Below are 23,395 nucleotides of genomic sequence, written 5' to 3'. Positions count from 1 at the left end.
GCAGAAATCTTAGAGGTGACCAAATGCACCCATACAGAGAAGAATTACAGAGCTAGGCTCAGAGAAGAGAGATGGGTGTGTTCAAAAAGCGATTGGACTGTATATTTAAATGAGTTCGAATGAATAATGACAACTGTAGTGTACACGTCTATATTTTCTAAATTGGAGATTTCATTGATTAGGATAGATGGCACTAGTGGTACATTTCGTTAATGCAGAAAGATACATGGTTGTCTCACTGAAACTTGTCATTCTTGCTGCTGTTTAATTAATTATTGATCATGCAATAAACTTGTAGACTTCTACATAATCACGACAGAACTAGTAACGTCTGAGCCCACTTCAATTTCCTTTTATTACCCTTGAAATTGTTTAAAAAATAAAATAAGAGGGGAGTTCGGAGGAAGATTTTAATTGCTCTGAAACTGTTTTTTCAAAACCAGACACTGACTCATGCACATGCATGCTGCTTAAGTGATATAGGCATCTAGATATTGACTCATGCACATGCACGCATTGATCACAGATGAGTGTTAGACAGCTACTTATCAAATTTGGGAACATTATGGATTATAAATATTCATTTGATTTTTGGTTCCATTTAAACTATATAGTTGTTTTGTTTTTTTTTGCTCTTTTCTTGATTCTTTCTAATCCCTTTCCCTGCATTAAATTGGCAGATTCAGTTTGTGGTGGTCAGTTGTTGCACAGCTTGGGAATTATTGTATGCCTGCCCCACAACTCTGAATGGCCTTGCACAAATCACCATCTAGTTTTCTGATGGCCAAGGCAAACCATCGATTAAGCAAGGAGCAAAATCTAAATAGATTTCATAGTTTTTCTTGTTCTTCTTTAAGCAAATACAGTTTACAGTAACCACAAAACTGACTGCAGAGCAAAGACCAGTAAGAAGCTGCAATCAGTTTATCTGCTTCTGAAGTGCTTGATGATAAAGATTCTTGAGATGATTTTGAGCTCATCCAAAGTTCTTCATGGTCCTTGATATTCCAGTGGGACTTGGGCAGGGACCCAATTAAGATGATTTTTGAAGATTGCGAACAATGGAGGTGTGATGAACGACCCCCACAATATGCTAAAAAAATCCTTTTTCTTGGAGGAAAGAATTTGCTTGTCTAAGTTCTCTGAGATTTTGAGACTAGTTGAAGCCTCAAGTATGATCTCAATGTGTGTTTTTTTTTTCAATTTGGCCTTCTTGGGCGAGGAGCAATGTGCTTGTGGGGAAAAAGGATCTACTCGAGTTGCTACTTTGTTCTTGATCTCAATCAAAGCCCTTGGCTTGTTTGAGTCCTTTGGCACCATGGATTACAGGGCTAAGACAAGTGTGTCTGGTTGATAGATCTTGAGAAGGCTGATTCACTTAGCTCAATTTGCCAATTAGTATTTGAATTGTTAGAAAAGATGTCCTCAAACTATAAAAAAGGGTCATGATCCTTGTTTTTAGAGTTAATACAATTTAAAATTTCTTTTTTTCTGAGTGAGAATCGACAATTATTTTATGAGAATCGTACCCTTGTTTGCTCAGCTGTGCTACATCACATGGCTGAGGCAAGTGTCTGGTTGATGGGTCATGAGAAGGTTAATTCGCTTAGCTCAATTTGTCAATTAGTACTTATTAGAAATTGAGGTGTCTTCAGAGTTGATTTAGGAGAATTCTCACCCATCAATTCTTGAAGTTCTTGTCCACAAGTTAACAAGGCATCAAAGATTTTGGCAAGTAGATTTAGCCTGTTAGAGATGCTCCTTAATCAAATAGAGTATTTCTATGGGTCTGGTTAAAAGTGCAATTGGGGATGGGGATTAGTTGATATTTAGGATTTATGTTGGACTTGAATTCAAAAATGTTTTCCAATTGAATCGGACCAGACCGGGTTGACTTATTGATATTACTATTTTGGATCTAGGGTTTGATTTTGTGCATTAACACCTTGCACAAGCCTTTGTCAGCCGCCTCCCTCTTTCCTGCGTCCTCACCGACGGCCCTCCTCGCCGTCGGTCAGCTAAAACGACCGCCCAGTCTCCTTACTCGTCTATTCTCTCTCCGTCTCCTCCCTCGTTTTCCCAAGCGATCGACTCTTCTGTGCCTTTCTTTCCTCCTGCAGCAGTCTTCTCAATCATAGAAAGCCGGTCGCCCTTTTTGCTGCCGTTCCTGCTCTTGCTCTCATACGTTACTCCTGCTTTAACTGTTCCTTACTCCGCCTGAGGACTCTGTTGCGCCGCAGGGTTCTGTGACCCAAGTCGTCGAGGTAGGACTCTATCCAGCTATGCTTCTCATGTATCGGGTAGCTCGATATTGATCGTTGTTCATACACTATAAAGGGTCATACTAACCCTATGTTGCAGCTGATGGCTTTGTGATGTTTGGCGATGTGGTCAATTTAGGTGATCGTCGTGGGGTTCGTATCTATTGGATGACTGAGTGATTGTGGTTAGAAACTGAACGGACCTGTGTGTTCTAGTAGCATCTGTGTATTTGAAGTATTTGTGTGTGTGTGTGGATGCAGTGTCTAGCGTCTCGTGACAGATGTGATAGATGTAAGGTTTGGTTAGCTGCACCTGGTTGGATATGGCATGTGGAAATTGTATATGTTTTATTGTCTCTGCTGTTGAGGATATATGTATGTCCTTGTAATCAGTTCGGGTTCAGAAGTTAAAGGTGAGATGGTTTGTGTTGAGTGTGAGGGAAAGAGTTCTGATTAATTTGTAAACTCAATCTGGGCTTGGATTAGCTACTCACAGTGTAAAATTCAGGGCTCCGCAATGTGCTACTGATTGTTTGATGACATGCAAGTAGTTCATACAATAGTTTTCAAGATTATACCTATATGGATGGTTGTAGCTGCCATAGTGATATTCATATTTATTGCTTTCAACTCAATTTTTCTTAGTTTATTCTCCTCTCTTGCCTCCGGGTTCTTGAGAGGACACTGCATAGACTTCATGATTTGTTCAAGAAGAGTATTAATAAACACTTTGAGATTCGTCTTTTATTCTGTCATGTGCTATGTACTTTACTTCTGTAATCTGTACTGAGGCGTGAAAAAATTATATTTTGACATCAAGTTTTGCTTTCAATGATGAATTTAGGTATTCTAATATTCAATATGTTTTATATGTTTTCCACTTTGTGTATGTCTCTTATATGTTGTGTGGTTCTGGATGGGACATTGATTAGTGTTGCTATGTCATTGCTCACTGCTGACACAATTATGTTGTTGGCATAGCGACATTCCAAGCTAATATAATGAGGATCCATTTGGATGGTAACATCTTTTGAGGCACTATGGTGCTAATTTGACTATTTTTTTTATATAAATTTGGGTTTGCTCGTCACATATCTATATTATTTTTGTTTTTAGTGGCATATAGGCATAAGGTTTGGTTCAAGAAGAAGCACAAAGCAAGCAGCATGCAGCAATCTCCACATTCACTAGCCCCCATGTCAGCAGCCCCTGTTGCGAATATCACAACAGAACAAATTCAAAAGGTTAGTTTTCCTTATCCATTACTATGTTCACAATGCCTATCTACAGTTCTTGTTTAGACGCAAAGTTTCCATCTGATAGTGAAACTTTGTGGTTGTCATCTTGTTGATGAATTAATTTTGCAGTGATTATTATTGGTTCTCATGAACACTGGAACTGGAACTATTGGATTTTACTACCTTCTTTTTAAATTTGCAAGCCATCAAATACCTTAACGATTGCAAAGCATCCCTTTTAGGCTTGTATTTGGTCTCAGCCATCAATGGGTCTGTTAGTCTCCCTGTAAATGACCTGAGAAAGATAATTTCCTAGAACCAAGGCTCTAAAAGATGAAATAAACCTTATCCACTAGGTGGGACCGGCTATGAAATAAAAATAGTAGAGGGCCAAATTAGGAAAAGAGAAATTTGTTATTGAAACAGAAAGCAATATCAACATTATTCAACGAGGGCCATTATTTGGTACTTGGAATATGGAAGGAAACCAGTAAACAGACTAATCAATTAATTGATCTCTAACCTCTAATGTATCATCAAGAACAACAACAACCAAGCCATATCCCACTATGTGGGGTCGGCTAGATGAATCCTTTTACACCATTGGGCTCTATTCCCTACTATATCATCATTTATACTTAAATAAATTTTATCTTATTTTATTATTGTTAACCAAGTCTTTTTTGGTCTTCTTCGTTTGATGTGCGTGTTTATCATAATTTCACATCGCGATTATTTATTGATCATTCATTTTAAATGTGTCTCTCAGAGTTTTCTCTCAATACTTTCTCTTTAATGCTCTCATTTCTTATTTTGTCAATCCTCATATGTTCACACATACATCTTAATATCCTCATCTCTGCACCTTTAATGTATCATCATGATTAGAAAATTTATTTTTTTCTATTTTATTTTTAATTGTGATTACCTTCTACCTTAGAATTACACTTATTGATCAACAGGAAAGCATTACCACTTCAACTGCTATAATCTAGCCTATGATCCCTCTGCATATTTGCTCCCTCTGTGAGCAAAGATGCTCATTGAAAAAGTATGGGTTAGAGGTTAGGAGGGAGAAATATTTGATCCAAGGCCATATTTCACATCTCGATTACTTTGTCCTTTACCTCTGACATTGTGTCTTTAATTTAAGGAAAAGCAGAGAAGTAGAACAGGTTTCACTAAGCTATGCTTTCTCTTTAATATTAAAAACCCATCATTCTGAAGTTTTAGGAATCAACTATGTTAATCTAGTGGTAGATGATGTAGGTCTACTAAGAGTTAAATGGTTATATTAAGTCTCAATTTCTCAGAAAAAATATTTCAATCTTGAGCTTGAATGTCAACATCAACCAGATGATAATGCTATCTTATGATTACATGGATCCATTTTTTCCCTTAGTCATGTTTTTCTTTTGTACATGTTACAGTATGTGTTGCTGCACTTTTTTTTTTCTATTTCCAACACGTAAAATGGACCATTCATCACATTTAGTCCATAAAATTACTTTTTAATATACCTAATTTCCAATCCTAATATTGATGCAGAATTATTCTATTTTTTATTTTGTAAAATATTGTCAATGACTAATAGTTAAGAGCCCACTCAATCTCATTTTGATCTGACAAAGATACAAATCTTCTTTATGCTTGCATTGTATGGTTGAAAAAAATGTTTCTCTTTTTGTCATACTACATTGCTGTGATATATATGAGGTGTAATTGTTGGTTAGACTAGTTTTTCACTTTGAAAGTTCAATTCTATTGCTAGAACTTTTTAACATTTAATCCATTGTCATTATTCGTATTTTAACTCAAAAGATGCAGTAAAATCCTGCAAGAACAATAATGTTGTTATCCTTCATTATTCTTTTTTTAACTCTTCATTATAACCCCAGCAGTCGTAGTAAATGCTGGAAAGCACTGGGTTCTAAGAATTTTGATTTTCAGACATTCAATTCATTTCTTGAAGTTCAATTTCTAGATCTTGGAGGACCCAGCAAGCTATTCTCTTATGCTGATGTTCTTATCCAGGGGACATGGATTCTATAGAAACTAGGTTTGCCTTGGTCTTATTTTATGTCTTGAAGCTATCTGTAAGGCCAATGCTTAGGAAATATGATTCTTTGACCAAAGGTGTGTCTTCCGAGATGTGATTTCTTGGAAATATGATTCTTTGACTGGAGATATCTGTGTGTGTGTTATTCAACATTTTTATTTTAGAATCATTTAGGATCTTTTAGTTCTAAATTTATATTAACCTCAGATTGTTGATCAACTCAAAGCCGAGGTAGTTTACTCTATTTCATTATTGATTAATTTTTCAATGCAGTACTTGGATGAGAATAAGCAGCTCATTTTGGCAATATTGGAAAATCAGAACCTCGGAAAATTGGCTGAATGTGCTCAGTGAGTTGATTAATTTACTTGATATTTTTTTATTACTGTATTTGTATTCTGAGTTCTCCTTTGTAGTCATTGTATTTCAAGGTACATATATGTTAGTAATTATTAGAACATCACCTGTCCTGGCAAGAAAAAGTTTTGTGCTAGACTAGTGACAGAATGTGTGGATTAGTCTGTGACTGCATGTCTGCACTTCTGCTGCACTAACAAAGGAAGGAAACTAGAAAATAAATAAGCTGATAGAAAAATTTTCCGAGTATTTTTTCCTCTATTTCCTTTGATAGAAAAACTGGAGAATACTAATTATTTCCTTTTCTTTTCAAATCCATTTCTATTAATGTTTCTTTTCATGTTTTTAACAAATATAGTTTTGAAATTTAAGTTTTCCTCTCTTTCTTTCCTCAAAGAAAAAATTTGGACAAAATATTTCACTAACCTTTTTCTAATTTTTTTTTCCTTACCCTTTCTTTTTGTAGCTATTTTCTCCCTTTATAGGAAACATGACACTTTAAATGATGGGAACTGCTTGAATCTTTTCCTTAATGATGTTTTGCTGTTCTGATGGATTTTTTGGGTTTCAATTGGTTCCCATTCCTGCCGATGGGAACTGCTTGAATCTTTTCCTAATGATGTTTTGCTGTTCTGATGGATTTTTTTGGGTTTCAATTGGTTCCCATTCCTGCCAGGTTTTGTTTGCTCCAAGCTTACCTTCATGGAAAGATGAAATTTATATTATTGATGTCATAACCTTTAGGGATTTATTAAGTTTGAACTAGTAGATAGCTTTCGTATTAGTTTATTGATGCAAAGGGAGATGCCTCTGTTACATTTTACCACCCGTGCCACTTGTTCATGCCTCCCAAAATAGTCAGAGAGCACCTTTTATGGTGATGATGGATACACAACTCGGTTTTTATTTGTTACAATGGACTAAAAATGTATCTATTCTATTTTAATTGATGATGATAAACATAGGTATCATTGTTGAACCTATGCATCAGGTACCAAGCGCAGCTTCAGAAAAACCTACTTTATCTAGCTGCAATTGCTGATGCTCAACCTAATGCACCTGCAGTTCGTCCTCAGGTCAGTTAAGTTCCATCTTCAAATTTATTATTTTTACTCTTAAACTAATGCCTTAATATTTTTATTCTTTTATGGTTGCTTAGCAGATCATGCCACATGGTACGATACCACAGGGAGGCCCTTTCATGCAACAATCACCCATCTTCCCTCGAGGTCCTCTTCCATATAATCCTCAACAAATGCAAGGGCAGCTACATTCCCAACCCCCAGGAATGGTGTTCCCAGGCCATATGAGCATTAGGCCAGGTGCTGTCAACGGCTTACATGGCTCGCATACTGAACCATCTCATGGTGGCACTGCTAATCCCCTCGCAACTCCAAGCTTGTCTGGATTCCCACCAACCAACTCAGATGGACGTGGGAGTAAGCTAGAAGCCGGCATCGCCATGGTACCTGCCATAGCTGAGAGCCACAGGAACTCAGGAAGTGAGCCTGTCAGTGGGGATGCTGATCAATCACATGCTAAAAGACCAGAGGACACCAAAACACCATGATAAACTGTCTCACACGGGTTAGCCAATCGGTGGACTGTATGTATACTTGACGACCAAACTACTGCATGAGTAATGGCTGTGTAATCTCTAACTTAATGTGTTTGGTGCCAGGTCTTAATCTTATCTAGTTTAGGGTCGATGGGTTATGTTTGATGGGAATTGGCATTGTTCATGCCTTGGCAAGTAAAAATATACATGATCACCTCCGTTCCCTGTTTGCTACCAGCTGCAAGAAATGGTAATTAAAATTAATGCCCCACTATTTGATGATTTGCAATTAATTCCATTTTCTAGAAATAATGCATCAGTATATTCTCATGCACCCTAAGAAGATGAAAAGTAACATGCGTGTGAGGCATATTACACCAATATCAATAACAGAGAGCGACTTCTCTGTTCCGTTGGATGCAAAGGACTATAGACATAAACAAAGGTTCACAATAATTATACGTGGGTTAGGTTGCCGTCCCAGTAGCTCATTGGGCACATCCCTGCCCTTTTCTTTAAAAGAAAGGGGCCACCTTCCCCAACTTAAAAAACTCATTTTGTCATCGTCTAGCGAAGAATCACAATGCAAATTTCTTCTTAGAGAAGGAAAGAGAAACACAGTTACAGTGCAGTTGGTAACCACATTGCCAATACTAGATTTACAGTTTTCTTATTACATAGCACTGTAAAATACAATTAAGTCAGGACAAGAATTATATCATTTAAATTTATTTAATAAAATAATTAAATTAAATTAAATTAAACTATTAATTTACCGTCCTACTTTTACATTTACACGTAGATTTACTATGGCATCGTGAATTTCCATATCTGATCCACCAGTTTCTGTGAATCAGAGACCACCTCCAACCTCAATCGCCATCGATCCTCCACTCACTCCTTTTCTTCCCTTTCACCACCTTCCCACCGTGCCGCTGAGAATTGATTGATGTCCTGCAGCTAGCGATATGGCCTCATCATCCCCTTCCTTCTTCTCTGCGCCACAAATGCATCAGCCACGTGAAGAAGCGCACCGAGCACTCCTCCAAGATCTCAGAGGTGAGCTCACTGTACTTGATCCGCCCAGCCAGCTGCAATTGAACTCTTTGATTCGAGTGGTGCAGTGACGACGAAGAAGAGAGCCATGTCTTTCTCAGGGATGGACAACGGCATGGACGAGTTGTCGGACGACGGCATGCCAGCCTGGGAGACGAAGAGGAGATCACTGAGCAAGGAGCAGGTGAGGACGCTGGAGAAGAGCTTCGAGCAGGGGAACAAGCTGGATCCTGAGAAGAAGATGCAGCTGGCCATGGTTCTCGGGCTGCAGCCGAGGCAGGTGGCCATCTGGTTCCAAAACAGGCGAGCCAGGTGGAAGACCAAGCAACTGGAGAAGGATTACGATGCCCTCCGCAGGCAGCTCGAGGCGATCAAATCGGAGAACGAAGCTCTCCGAGCACACAACGAGAAACTCCAAGCTGAGGTTAATTGGTCCTTCATTAATTTCAATTCATCCTTTCTCAACGGCTTCATTGATTCGAGTGGATGCCAAAATTGTGCAGATCTTGGCTCTCAAAGGCAGAGACAGTACATCAGAGCCGATCAACCTCAATAAGGAAACCGAAGCCTCGTGCAGTAACCGAAGTGAGAACAGCTCCGAGAGAACTTCAATGGCCATGGAGAGCTCCTCCTTCCACCCTCACCGTGGCCTCGCTCTCTTTGCCTCAGTCAGGCCAGCGGAGATGGAAATGCACTGCCCCAAGATCGAGCACTGCATCGCCGCCGAAGGAAGCTTCAGCAACTTGCTGTGCAGCCTGGAGGACCACGCTGCCACCTTCTGGCCATGGCCGGACGGCCCGGACCAGCAGAGCTTCCACTGACAAGATCAGTCTCAAACAAGCACACTGCATAATTATATAATAGCACTTGAATTCAACGTAACCTCTTATCTAAAATCGAACTCTGTATTGTAAGTCATGAATTCAAGGCACTTCATACATCTTCTAGTTGCCCAAGTCGAGATTTTTCCTTCATGTAAGAAAGAGTTGAGTTGAGGGATGAAGAAGGTACAGGAGGAAGGAGACAAGGTGCGTGGAAAGTGGTCCGTCATTGGTTTTGGTAGCAATGTTTGCTGCTGACAATGGAGCGGCCGGGAGCTTTAACCGTAGTACCCCACTGGGAAAGTCCCTACTTCAGTTTTGTGATGAGAGAAGCATGTGGTTCGCTGCCATTTCTGTTCTGCAAGCTTTTTCATTGTGATGATGGTGATACTGCAAATTAAAGCCTTCGTACTTTTGTATGCTTTCTGTGGACAACTCTGAAATAAAGATAGAAAATATTTGAGTTAGAGTCAAAATGAAGAAGAACATAACTCATGTGTGAGCTCAAATGCTATCATTTTTTCCTTCAATTCTTAAAGTATTATATGTTTTGGTAGTATAAAGTCATATTAGATGCACCCTTTTTGTTGTGATAGGTGTAATCCTTTACCTATATACTAGATATTATAATTTAGTTATGGTAGGTATTACCCTTGATTGGGGTAGATGATATAGCTTTTAGTTCTTCTTGAGTTTTTAAGCTTATATCTCAAATAAATAGTATGAAAAGATACCAATACTCTTCAAATCTGAGTGACTTCCTTGTGTCAAGCAACTTTTTGCTTCTGATCTTCATCTACTTAACATCCGATCTCCTTTTTTTTTTTTAATTTACATTTGGTATTAGTAGGTTAATTCGTTAAAACTAAAACTCGATACTTAGAAAACTGAGAAAATACTCTATCACCTGCGCCATGCCTCTTTAATCTAGTTGAACTTTATCTAGACCAATTAATTTCCATCTCCTAGACTTCATCAAAAATATTATATATAGAATAATGTTATATCAAAATAATTTTTATCAACTTAATCAATATTAATTAAATTTGATCAACATCATTTAAACTTGCTTAAAATCACTTCAAAGTTTTGTATTGGTTAGGACCATAATTGCTACAATTATAGCAGCTATACGAGCATAATACTATAATATTTAATAGTTATGATATGAGGCAGGATCTCTCTCGTTCGGCGCCCAGTAATCCGATCATTTATCCACCACCGGAGGCCTCCGGACGGCCTCCGGTCGTCTGCTCCGAATAAAAACTATAATCTGGTAGGAACGGTGAATCCAGGAAAAGATTGTAATAATTTACGAGCGGATCGTAGTCACGATCCGACCGTAAATACAAGTGACACATCCCTTAGACCATAAAAAAGTGGTCCAGATATGTGCTCTTATGATATGGCTATTATTATAATTTTAAAATTATTTGAATGAATGAAATGATTTTCATTAAATTTAACTAATTTTATTAAGTTAATAAATATTATTTTAATATACTAATATCCCGTGTATCATCATTTTAATCAAATTATAGCAGTTTTTTATATTATAATAGCTATTAAAATATATTAAAATAAGAGTTTTAGGATAAAAAATATTTTTTTAAAGGAGCATCTTTTGATTTTTTTTTTCCCTCCAAAGGTCTACGTTAGCCAAAGAAAAATAACATTTCTAATAAAAAAAAGTCCGGACAAAAAAGTTACTCCAAATTACCAAATTACCGAATCACGTACATAAAATTTCTAAATATCTAAATAACGTGCCTAGTCTTAAAATTATTAAATACGTGTCTTATACTCATTTTGAACACTTCGGATTTATCTCAATCAACTGTTAGAGATACAGTCATCGACTTGACTTAGTAGTGTTCATCAGTAAAGTAAAATTTTGAATCAATTATTATACTATAGTAATTAATTATTTTTCTAAAAAAATAATTAATTTGTGTTTAAAAATTTATTATTTTTAATATATATTATGTTAAATAAAATATTTAATTAATAAATTTTAAAAATTTATCTAATTCTCCTAATTATATTCATTCTTAAATATAAATTTGATAAATATATTAAGAATAATAATTTTTTTTTAACACAAATCGATCATTTGAAATAAAATAAATTAATTCTTACATTATAATAATCGATTCAGACTTAATTACTATGATGGTGAATAATATTCTGAATCAATCGTTGCATTGTAATAGGCAATTAATCAGTATAATCTATGTTTAAAAATTCATTACTCTCAATATAGTTAATCAAATTGATATTTAAGAGTATAAATATAATCAAAAAAAACTATACGAATACATAAGATTTGATTCATATTCTTTGACTAAAATCAGCTGATGTACTAAAGAATTCGGAATGACATTCATCTAATTTTTTAAAATGTATTCATATAATTAAATATTAATTTGACATACTATATTAAGAAAAATAATTTTTAAATATAAATCAAAATTTTAAATTTAGAACCACAATGGATAGATTTATCCTATCAACTAGTAGGAAGAAGAACTAAAGTAAACAGGAGTAAATTGGGTATGATTTAAAAAGTTGAGTGACTTGATTTGGATATTTAAAAACTTTAGGTACGTGATTAAAAATTTATAAAAAAAATATTATTTTTATCTTCTAAGCCACAATAAAATATCTCAGGAATTATATTTACTTATTGATTACAATAAATATAGATATAATTTTTTTCCTTAACAAACTATACAATTAATTTCTAAAACACCGAGGGAAGAAAATCCAAAGAAAATATTTTTAATTTGAGTCGAGCTCTCACGAGGGAAACTCGGATAACGCGAAACAGCTCTCTTTCTCTCTATCTTCTCCCTTTTGTTTTTTTTTTCCTCCCTTCCTTCCTCGAAGAACATCTCATCGTCCGCTGCTTTCTGACTTCCGAGTGTACGAGGCGGAGATAGATCCATCCGAGAATGGAGGCGGCCATGGATCTGATGCGGAGAATCTCGCCAAAGGAGAGCGAGACTGCTCTCTCCGCCTTGATGTCCCTGATCCCTCACCATTCCGCCGACCTTCTCTCGCAAGTCGACCTTCCTCTCCAGGTCCTCGCCTGTCGTTCCTTTCGCTTATGTTCCTTATCTTCCATGTGGTTTCTGGTTTGCATCTTTGGTCGCGGAAGTGGCGTTAATTTTTTCCCCCCTCGATTGACCTGATCTGTCGTTCTTGTCGTTGATCTGTGCCGATATTGGGAAATTCCCCTTTTTATAAGAGGGAGAGGTAGCTCTTTCTGCCTCCTGTTTCTTTCTCCCTTTTTTTTTCCTGCGCAGTTTGTGTTTCGGTTTGTTTGTCTTCGCCAGTTCTTATTGAGATAAATCTGCGTCTAATGTCGTATAATGCTTCGATTTGGTAAATCTAGCCTCCTATTCGTATTAACTCTTGATTTTTTTTTTGAAGAAACTCTTGTTCGACCTTTTTTTTTTTTTTGCATTTTCAATTCTGTCGTCGACATCTCTTATTACGCTGTCTGCAAAGTTGAAATTTTCTTCCATATGTACTGTAACTGAGAGAAAATTGTGATTTCTTGCAGGTACAACCTAATTGCCAAATTCTAACAGTTTCAACTTAATCTGAAAGCAGCCATCTGCCAAATCCCAACCATTTCAATTTGCTAAATGATAATATGTTATGACTGCTTCATGCGAATATCTGTGTTAGATTAATTTGTACCAAAAGGATTCTAAAGTTCTTATTTTTCTTTCTAATGTAATTTTTTTAGGTGTGTATGGACAATGTCTTGATGAAAGAGTTTATTTTGTGTGAATACAACAGAGATGCTGATTCGTACAGGTAAACTTTATCTATTCGAGTCTCAATATATTTTAGGATTATGCTATTGCATTATTGTGTTTATTAGTTGGAAGCATCTAATTTTCATTGTCTTATATTCCTGTAAGCCTTACTTTCCAATTACTTGATACGAATCTCAGGTCACCATGGTCTAATGTGTATTTTCCTCCCCTAGAAGATGGCACTCTTCCCTCTAACCAACTGAGAAAATTGGAAATTGAAGCAAATGAAGTTTTTACTGTTTATTGTGAACAGTGAGGTCCTTAACTTTCTTTGTTTTAGTTGTAGTCGTGGTTTGTTTTACATTTAAAATAATTCATTGGTGCTCTTCATTGATGTCGTTAATTGTCTGCAGAATGTTGATTACTTTTCTTTGTTTTGTAGAGCATAATGTCAACTGTTTTCCATTTTTTACTGATAGGTACTACGAGGGGGGTGTTTCATCAGTTTATATATGGGATGATGACAGCCAAGGATTTGTGGCTTGCTTTTTGATAAAGAAAGGTGAGTTCTTCTTTCTTAAATGGAAAATGCATTATCTATTGAAGGAATGCAGCAACTTTCTAATTACATTTATTAATTTGGAGTGAAGATGGGTCAAGAACAGCAGATGGTAAAAGAGGATATCTGCAAGAAGGGTCTTGGGATGCTATTCATGTTATAGAGGTCGATATTATATTGACTTCAAGATAATTTAAGTTATATATTGTTTTCATACTTTCTGCTAGTGACTCTTTTAGTGATAACTATTCAATCTTATCTGCACTAATAGGTTGGACTAGAGGAGGAGGGAAGAGCTCACTATTGCTTGACCAGTACTGTCATGCTGTCTTTGACAACTGAAAACAAGTCATCTGGAACCTTCAATCTTTCTGGATCAATCAGAAGACAGGTACTTGCCTGTAATAATTACACACTTATCCTTTGATGGTTGAATATTTTTCTAATATTTACTTATCCGATTGGCCTTGAAACAAAGTTTCTGTCAAAGAAACTGGCTAATAATGATCTGGCATCAGACATCTGAAGGTTTTAATTATTTTCTCAAATACGCATCTATCAGGTTGCTTATGCATTCATAAAGCAAAGATTGAATAATGCATTCAGGCAGAAGCATTCATTATGCTACTAATGGTTAATTGAATAATGCATTCAGGAAGAAGCATTCATTATGCTAATAATGGTTAATCTTTCTCTCATGACTTTGCATAAGGCAAAGATTGTTTTTTTAGTGGTGATAAGTCACTCTTTCTGTTGCTCTACAGAACCTTTTCACCTTTATATGGCTACTTGTTCTTTCAAAATAATTGGATCCTTTTCTATGTTCAAGATTCTTCTCCCTTGTTCTGCCTGGTAATGAATAGTAGTGTTTGTTGGTACCCAAGGTAGTTTTGATGTGATCAGCCAAGTTAGGTTAGGTCCAGTTGTGTTCAACCCTGTGTCTAAGTGTGCAGGAACTTAGGAGCATAGGACATCGAGCAAAAGACGCAGCTAGCGAGAAGGACGGCATGGGAGAGAGCCGACGGACTCGGTGCGTCTGAGGGACGAGGTGCTGCGAAAGAGTACGCGGGCGGACGAGAAGGAGCCGCACGACGTTTCCGAGTGACGAGAAGCCGGAGCAGAAGTTTGCTTGAGAAGGCTGGAAGTTGGGTTCGGATGAGCCCTATTCCGGATGGTCGAAATCACCGAAGCGAGCGGAGCCTAAGCGGAAGACCCGGACCAAAGCGAACGGAGTCGAAGCTGGAGGCTCGGAGAGAAAGTCAACAAAATGTTGACTTTCAACCTTTGGGACGCCCGAACCTGGTTGGGGCTCCCGGATCAATCCGAGGCACCCGGACTCCCGGCGCTCGGAACCATTTCGGGCGCCCGGAACCCAGTTTTTATCCAAATCAACGTGTCATTTGAACGTTGCGTTAGGGATAGAATTCTATTACATTCTAGGTGCTTGGAACCTTTCCAGGCGCCCCGAGCAGGGCTATATAAGCAGCTCTACTCCCAAAAGCTAAAAACAATTAGAAATTATGCAACAACACTTGTAGATGCTTTCTGATTTGTTTAACTTTCTGATTCTGTGTGTTCACTGCTGTAAAGAGGCTTCTCCGCCTGAAGGAGATATTAGTGAGCATTAATCTACCTTGGATTAACAACCTCCCCGGTTGTAACCAAGTAAACCAGTTGTGCCTCTGTTTTTCAGTTTATCTATTACTCATTTTATGCAAGTGGTATTTTTGATTAAGTTATAAGTTCGAGAAAGGTTTTGTTTTGTTTTTGTGCAGGGGCTATTCACCCCCCTCTAGTCAGCCGCCAAGGGTCCTAACAAGTGGTATCAGAACGAGGACGTCTCAGAAAGACTAATCGCCGACTGAAGCAATGAGACGATGGCCGGACCGAGCATATACCCACCGAAGTTCGAGGGAGAATTCGCGAGCTAGAAAAAGAAAATGGAGGTATTATTTAAAATCGATTTTGAATTGCTCTTAATAATGAAATTCGATTTTGTAATACCCGAAAGTAAGGAAGAATACTAGTAGACGAAGAAGGAGCAGGTCGACTTCGTGGCAAACGGCAAAGCAGAGTTCCATCTGCTAAGCGTCCTACCGCCACAAGAAGTCAACCAGATCGGCGCCTACAACTCAGCAAAGGAGCTTTAGGACAAGTTAGCTACACGAAGGGACGTCTGAAGTGAAGCTCGCGAGACGGGATCTGCTAAGGAACTAGCTGAGTAACATACAATTGAAAGCAGAAGAAACCGTTGCACATCTTCACTCGAGAATGAAGGAACTAATCACTGGACTCACGAATTTCGGAGAAAAGGTAAGCAACTGAGATTCACTAAGGTACACGCTTAATACATTCCTAGAACTACCGAGTGGGCATCATTAGTAGATGCTTACTATTATATCTAAAGATTTAGAATCTGTCACCGTAGAAGAAATGTTTCCAACTTTTGAAAGTCCATGAAACGAGATGTGCAGATTCGAAGAAGGAGTCGAAGCATAATATTGCCCTCAAGGCGAAGATGGATGAACTAGATTCAGAATCCTCTCTCGACGACGAGGAAATGACGATGATGGTAAATCAATTTAAAAAGTTATTCAAATCTAGAAAATCTAATCATCTGCAGGGTAGAAAGAGAAGAAAAATCAGATGCTACCATTGCAATAAAGAAGGGTACGTGAAAGACAACTGTCCTAAATTGAAGAACAAGGACAAGGGCAAGAACAAAAAGCCCGTCCAAACAAACAAGCACAAAAACCTGAAGGCGACGTGGGACGAAACATCGTCCGAATCAGAGATTGAGGCTTTCTTTGGACTTGCGTTAATGGCAAGCCATCAAGAAGATGAACAAGAAGCAAGCTCGTCCGAAATGAGCATCGAGAGCATCGATGAAGGGGGAGCTATATCGGAAGAAAACAGCAGTTCAGGGGGAGCTACGGATAACGGGATCGACAAGGTAAGTCAGGTACGATCTCTTCCGCCCGAAAAATTATTCAAGTTTATTAAATTACTATTGAAATCTGTTGCATGTTGGAAAAAGAAAACAATGAATTGAAATGGATTTTAGAAAAATCTTGTTCAGTAGAAGATTTTGATAAATTAAAAAGTAGAAAATGATAAATTAAAAATAAAAGTAGAATATTTGACAAAACGAGCATGCTTAAATGTTAAAACCCAAAATTATAATGGACTAAGTTGGCATTTTAGATTTCATAGGGGCTAAATCAGAAAACTATCTTGAAAATATGTTCCAAAGAATTTCTGATTAACCCAGTTAGTAGGAACCTATATTGGGTTCCAAAAATCTATATAAATTAAGTTTAAATTGACCTTAGGGCTTTCAGAGAGTAGATTAAATGTTTGATTTCCTTAAAAGGCTTTGTCTAGAAAGTGATTATTGCTCCAATAACCAAGAAGGCCTAGTGCTTCGCCACACCTGGAAGCCAATTAAAGAAATAAAATGTTTAATTGACTAATTGATAAAACATTTTATTGTGATTAAAAAAAGCTTTAAAAAGTTACTCAAACATTTTTTTTTAACTTAGAAATTTTAACAAAGCTTAAAGTTTTTTAAATTTATCTGTCTTACAAGTTTTTTAATATATAAAAACTTTGCTTTACCAAAATTTATTTTTACAGTTTTTTTTCAGAGTTTTTGTTAAAAAAAAACTTAAACTTTTGAGGTACCACATTTTTTATGTGATTAAAGGGGGAGTAGGAAAGATTAAGTCTAGGGGGAGGTACCTTAAATTCTTTTACTTTTTTATTACAAAATTTATTGATTAAGTCTAGGGGGAGGTAGCTTAAATTCTTTTACTTTTTTATTGCAAAATTTATTGCTTTTGCTTTATGTTGGTTTACCCTAACTTAACTTAGGTAGCTCATATCAAAAAGGGAGAGATTGTTGATAGAGCTCTAAATGAACTAAGCGTTCGTGAACAAGCTTGGTGTTCGGTTTGATAAGAGTTTGTTTATGTTCGTTCAATATAAATAAGATTAATTAAACAAATAAGGTTGAACGGTTCGTTGAGCTAAATAAACAAGCTTGAATATATATGTGTTCAGCTTATTAACGTTTGTGAACAATGTTCGTGAACAACGTTCATGAACAATGTTCACAAACCATATTCATTAATAAAACTCTTTTCAATATACTAAATAAATAATAAAATAAAATAAATAAATTTAAATTATCAAGCTCAATAATCAATCAAACAATCAAACAAGCTTGAATTGAGAGCTTGATAACATCTAAATGCACCAAGCTCGAACCAAGCTCAAGCCAAGCTCGAACCAAGCTCAAGCCAATCTTAAATTGAGAGTTTGATAATATCTAAACGAACCAAGCTCAAGCCAAGCTTCAAACAAACTCAAGCTCATAAAAAATAAACCAAGCCAAGCTTGAACACTCATTTCAAAAACTTGGTTCATTTTAAGCTCGGCTCGGCTTGGTTACCTTATCAAACAAGCTTGAACACCCCAAAGCTCGGCTCACCTTATTTACGACCCTAATTGTTGGTACCCCAAGGTAGTTTTGATGTGATTAACCAAGTTAGGTTAGGTCATGTTGTGTTTTAACCCTGTGTCTAAGTGTGCAGGAACTTAGGAGCATAGGACGTCGAGCAAAAGACGCAACTAGCGAGAAGGACGGTACGGGAGAGAGCCGATGGGCTCGATGCGTCTGAGGGACGAGTTATTGCGGAAGAGTACGCGGGAGAAGGAGGCGCGCGGCGTTTTGAGGGACGAGAAGCCGGAGCGGAAGCTTGCTCGAGAAGGCCGGAAGTTGGGTTCGGATGAACCCTATTCTGGATGGTCGAAATCACCCAAGCAAGTGGAGTCGGAGCAGAAGACCCGGACCGAAGTGAACAGAGCCGAAGTTGGAGGCCCGGAGAGAAAGTCAACAAAATGTTGACTTTCAACCTTCGGGGCGCCCGGACCTGGTCGGGGTGCCCGAACCAATCTAGGGTGCTCGGAACCATTCCGGGCGCCCGGAACCCACTTTTTATCCAAATCAACGTGTCATTTGAACGTTGCGTCAGGGATAGAATTCTATTGCATTCTAGATGTCTGGAACTCTTCCAGATGCCTCGAGCAGGGCTATATAAGCAGCCCTGCTTCCAGAAGCTAAGAACAACTAAAAATAGTGCAACAACACTTGTAGACGCTTTCTGATTTGTTTAGCTTTTTGATTCTGTGCGTTCACTGTTGTTAAGAGGCTTTTCCGCCTAAAGGAGATATTAGTGAGCATTAATCTGTCTTGGATTAACAACCTCCCCGGTTGTAATCAAGTAAACTAACTGTGCCTCTGTTTTTTCAATTTATCTATTATTCATTTTATGCAAGTGTTATTTTTGATTAAGTTATACGTTCGAGAAAGGTTGGTTTGTTTTGTTTTTGTGCAGGGGCTATTCACCCTCCCTCTAGCCGACTGCCAAGGGTCGTAACAGTGTTTTCATGTTCCAGTTGAAGACTTTGCATTTATTATCAAGGGGAAGATTATTATTTTTACCAAAGATATGCAAATCAAATTAGGATCTTGTAATAATATATTTTGAAGAATACATTAGGAATTAATCTCTCTAGTAGGGAGCTCTTTAAATCAGCATACAACTGCCTATAATAGACTTTGGGAAAAGGTAAACACTCGAGGGTTTTTGGAAAGGTAAATCAGTGGTTTGACCCTTTGCTGGATGCAGGAAAATAAGATTTGCATTTGTTACCTTTTAGGCAGCACGTATACAACATGCAACCCTGCAAAATAAGATATTCTGAATTAAGAAAGAAAAAAAGAAGAAAAAAAATAGTATATAGAAGTGCTGGGAGAGGTGAAGAGGCTAGGGTACGGATGAGGAGATGAATGCCCAAGTAGAAGTTGATCTGTAGGGATACAAAGAAGAAGCCCTTGTGTGGGGAAGCCCAGCTAGAAGTCTAGTTAAGGGAAGGAGGTAGCGATGGTTAAAACTCAGGAAGATCATTGTAGCAGAGCTACAAAAGCTATAGCCAAGCTCGTTCACAAAGAAGAACCAATAAAAGTTAGGGTAGCCTTATTACAAGGCAATATCATCATAAGCTGGATTAAGACCTCATCAAATCTGCCAAGAAAAAGTAAAGAAGATGACTATGTGCAAACAAGATAGTCATTGGACAAGATGAGAAATTCAATATAGTGAGAGGTATAGAGAAGGAAAGAGAATAAAAATAAATGCCTGAGTAGGCATAGCAACATTAGTGGCTCCCTGCAACAGAAGCTGAGAGAAGCTTTGTTGCAGGCGAGAGAGTTCGCACTCTTGGCAGCACTGTCTGGCGAGGCAAGATGCAATGACTAGTAGATTTGATGGTGGCTAAGGTGAAAAATTCTCAGCACAAGATAGTCAGATTTGGAGTTTGACAAATGTAGATGACCTAAGTCACCCATGATTTGGGTGGCGGCTGCTCGCAACGATAAATATAGTGTTGGAGTGCATGCTGACAAGGAGCATAAGCATTGTACACCTGTGTTGCAGGTGGTAGGACGACCAAAAATTCTTAGTCAGCAAGCGGTAGCTTCATTGGAAGTTGCATCACATGAGGAAGTGGATTGACACTGTAATTGGTGTCATGAAATTGTGAGGGATGACAACATCGACCTGTGGTCATGCAATAGTGTGAAAAGTTTTTACTGCTGGGGGAGGCACTGTTGCCTAAAGATTGCACAGGTCTTCAGCTTTGGGTTACATCAGAAGTTCTGGAGTTTCACAACTCATGTCATGAATGCCTGCCTCTTGAGTCCATTTGACAAATCTTTGAAGCACTGGAGAATGCCTAGAATGGATTTGCCCCAGGATGAAGATTGTGAAAGAGAAGTCTCCAGTTTTCGGTTGCATCATGGTTTATATAGTTGTGTGTCTCAAACTTTGTCCAGCCACTTTTTGTGTGCGGTAGACAGATCTATGAAGCATTGGAGAAACTGAGACTAGATTTTCTCCAGAACAAATGAGAGAGAGAGAGAGAGAGAGAACTCTTGGATGTGGGAGGGCTTTGGCTGCTGCTGCTTGCCTACAAGGGGAATACATCTTTTGAAAAAAAAATGCTTTGATATCATGTTGAATTTTGGATAAAAAGATTTGTTGATTGTCAAGGGATAATTACATCTGAATATAGGACTCGGTGTAAAACACCTAAACCAAAAATATCAACATGGGGCTAAAACCACTTAATACCTAATAATTCTCTGAACCAACCTAGTTTCTTGATTCAACCATTGTACCATATAGGAATAAACGTCCTAAAGTGATCTGCCTAATGCATGTGTGATTGGGTTGAATTGTAGTGTCGATGGAGATGAGAAGGGAAGAGCTCATTGAAATGGGTGTAAAGAAGTCATCATTTGATGGCTTGGGAAAGAAAGGATGTTTGGATAAAGCTTGATGTAAGATTCATTTACAAAAGGTTTTAGTGTTACAGAGCTATTTCGACTGAGGAAGAGACTCCAAATTCATTATATTCATATACAGAGACAAGGAGTTAGATAATTATGAAGATAAATGATTTTATTTTAAAAAGGATTTAGAATTTGCATATCAACCTTCAAGTCTTCTTTTGAAGACACTGCATACCTAGTTTTAATTGTTTCCAACAACCACCAGATTAGTATAATTAAATAATTTATTGGATTCAAGCACAAATATTTTTTTTAAACATTTTAATTGCCAAACAAAGTCAAGTTACCTGACATTAATTTCAATGCAGATGACTCTTGATCTTCCCATTGCTGAGGGTCACCTATGCAACATGGGAAAGATGATTGAGGAGATGGAAGGTAAGCTTAGAAACTCACTGGATCAGGTAATTGTCCCCTTCACATGCTCGTATCAACCTGGTTTACTTAGCCTTGAATACCTGTCAAGAACTTTCATTTGATCCATTTACAAAATTCTACTTTGTTTTTTTTTCCTTGGACAGGTATATTTTGGGAAGACAAGGGAGATGGTCTGCACCTTAAGGCCACCACCTGAGGGGGTTCAACTTAGACTGCCTTGAAAACTGAAGCAAACTCTTGTGCATAGTTGAGTTCCTAACACCTTGCCATGTCAAATTTTGCTACTATCAATGCTTGGATTTGAGTTATGAACTGTTTAACTTAAAGATTAGGGAGAGTGACAAGGAACAATTTGAAATAAAGCTCGCTTCACACAAAATCACCTTATTGATATTGCACAAATTGAATGCTGCGTTGATGGTTTGATTATTCTAATCAAGTTGTGTACTTGTTTTAGAGTCCTTTTCAATCATAATGCTATAGAATGTATATAGTTGAAAATTGAAATATGGAGCTTCCTTGAGCCCGTTGACTTCCATGAAGATAGTTCAAGATAGTTGAGATCAGTTGTTTTGCAGGTAGGTTAACGTGATACTACCTACTGAAAGTGATACTACCTACTGAAAGTGATGGATGAATTTTGGTAGGTTAATTGTTTTGCCACAACTCAAGTTAGAATAAGATTTACAAGCCGATATTTGACTTATAGCATCAATTTGTCTAATCAGTTGACTTATTAATCAACTAAAATAGCTTGATCTCAAATTAATTTATTGACTTTGACTTGGAACATCAGTTGACATATTTCTGTAAAAATTTGAACGGAGGACTCTGAAAATAACGAGATTATTTTCTTGAATTCGATTGCATTAAATGGTAAGGAAAATAATGCAATACAATTTCAATCAGATCTAAAACATTTCAGGAACCGAACGAGCTCAAATCTTCATACATAATTCATCAAGAGCAGAAGTGACAGCGAAAGCAGGGGCAGGAGGGAAGCAGCAAGCTGTGGCGCATCAGACTGCAATGGCTCGTTGCTTGCCGGTGCATCGGCTGGCGACGGTGATGGTCCGTCAGTCAACGGGGCTGGGGGTGGTGGCGGAGGCGGAGAGCCAGTCGGTGTCAGAGTCGGAGCGGAGATTGGCGACGGCGGTGGCAAAGAAGGTGCCTCTGATGACTGTGGCGCCGGAGATGGTGCTCTTGTCGGCACTGTGCGTGGAGATTGACCAAAATAAATAATAAACAAAATAAAATAGAAGAAAAATTACACAAATGAGAAATGACTCACATGGAGCAGAAGCAGGAGGAATTTCACCTGAAAACGCGAAAAGGAAACAGAAATTAATTGAATCGAGAGAGAGAGAAAAATTAAAGGAGAGCAGAGCAAGGGAGAGAGGAACCACCGCCGCAACGCATTTCCGGCGCCTTCACGTCGCAGGCAGCCGGGAGGGCAAGCACGCGGCTGGTGTTAAGCTCGACGCCGAGCTCGCGGGCCTGCTTCAGAGCGTCGCAGATGCAGGAGGGCGAGCCGATGACGACGTCGGCGACCCCGATGCAGCAGCCCGCGCTGGGGCTGCTCGTCTTGCTGCCGTTGCTCACGTAGGACAGGCAATCCAGCAGATCAGTCAGCACGTTCGAACAGTCCTCCGCCGCCACGACGCAAGCCGCCACCATGAGCCCGACGGCCAACGCCGCTGCTATTCTATTCATTGCACCGAAAATTAACAATAAGTAATTAAATTGCTGCAAAAATATATAGACGAAAGAAACTGAAAAACAGAGAAATTTCTAGATTTTTGGTCAGATATTAATTGGAATTGGAGGCTTTTTAAGTATTCAAATTAATGTGATGAAAATCATGCCATATTTTCAGAAAATTGAGCATGAGAAAGATGCCACTTGATGTGTATAATTGTTG

At 38.0% G+C, this 23,395-nt stretch overlaps 4 protein-coding genes across 9 annotated transcripts; 3 read left to right on the top strand and 1 right to left on the bottom strand.

Moving 5' to 3' along the window:
- Positions 1–1,918: 1,918 nt before the first annotated feature.
- On the top strand, positions 1,919–7,747 carry LOC122014582 (GRF1-interacting factor 2-like). Of its 3 annotated transcripts, none has more exons than XM_042570863.1 (5): positions 1,919–2,264; positions 3,388–3,505; positions 5,832–5,908; positions 6,907–6,991; positions 7,075–7,747. In XM_042570863.1, the coding sequence occupies exons 2-5, from the start codon at positions 3,428–3,430 to the stop codon at positions 7,483–7,485; spliced, it is 651 nt and encodes a 216-aa protein (XP_042426797.1). In that variant the 5' UTR covers positions 1,919–2,264; positions 3,388–3,427; the 3' UTR covers positions 7,486–7,747. The 3 variants fall into 3 exon arrangements, with proteins under 3 accessions (XP_042426797.1, XP_042426798.1, XP_042426796.1); XM_042570864.1 differs by having other exon boundaries at positions 1,920–2,264; positions 3,378–3,505; positions 7,078–7,747; XM_042570862.1 differs by having other exon boundaries at positions 1,920–2,264; positions 3,378–3,505.
- Positions 7,748–8,309: 562 nt separating this feature from the next.
- Positions 8,310–9,817, top strand: LOC122014581 (homeobox-leucine zipper protein HOX21-like). 2 transcript variants are annotated; one of them, XM_042570861.1, is made up of 3 exons: positions 8,310–8,532; positions 8,631–8,953; positions 9,033–9,817. In XM_042570861.1, the coding sequence occupies exons 1-3, from the start codon at positions 8,442–8,444 to the stop codon at positions 9,348–9,350; spliced, it is 732 nt and encodes a 243-aa protein (XP_042426795.1). In that variant the 5' UTR covers positions 8,310–8,441; the 3' UTR covers positions 9,351–9,817. The 2 variants fall into 2 exon arrangements, with proteins under 2 accessions (XP_042426795.1, XP_042426794.1); XM_042570860.1 differs by having other exon boundaries at positions 8,312–8,532; positions 8,598–8,953.
- A 2,321-nt stretch (positions 9,818–12,138) lies between these two features.
- Positions 12,139–21,909, top strand: LOC122015277 (probable F-actin-capping protein subunit beta). Of its 3 annotated transcripts, none has more exons than XM_042572076.1 (8): positions 12,140–12,433; positions 13,108–13,178; positions 13,319–13,432; positions 13,600–13,682; positions 13,771–13,844; positions 13,951–14,070; positions 21,405–21,474; positions 21,618–21,909. In XM_042572076.1, the coding sequence occupies exons 1-8, from the start codon at positions 12,305–12,307 to the stop codon at positions 21,668–21,670; spliced, it is 714 nt and encodes a 237-aa protein (XP_042428010.1). In that variant the 5' UTR covers positions 12,140–12,304; the 3' UTR covers positions 21,671–21,909. The 3 variants fall into 3 exon arrangements, with proteins under 3 accessions (XP_042428011.1, XP_042428010.1, XP_042428009.1); XM_042572075.1 differs by having other exon boundaries at positions 12,141–12,433; positions 21,405–21,500; XM_042572077.1 differs by lacking the exon at positions 13,319–13,432 and having other exon boundaries at positions 12,139–12,433; positions 21,405–21,500.
- A 936-nt stretch (positions 21,910–22,845) lies between these two features.
- LOC122013898 (non-specific lipid transfer protein GPI-anchored 11-like) lies at positions 22,846–23,187 on the bottom strand. The gene has a single exon (XM_042570111.1). It carries the CDS (start codon positions 23,185–23,187, stop codon positions 22,846–22,848), a length of 342 nt encoding a protein of 113 aa, XP_042426045.1.
- Positions 23,188–23,395: the final 208 nt, after the last annotated feature.

The sequence above is a fragment of the Zingiber officinale genome, chromosome 8B (genome assembly GCF_018446385.1).
Source record: "Zingiber officinale cultivar Zhangliang chromosome 8B, Zo_v1.1, whole genome shotgun sequence".
Classification (NCBI taxonomy): domain Eukaryota; kingdom Viridiplantae; phylum Streptophyta; class Magnoliopsida; order Zingiberales; family Zingiberaceae; genus Zingiber; species Zingiber officinale.
This window is presented reverse-complemented; position numbering and strand designations above follow the sequence as displayed.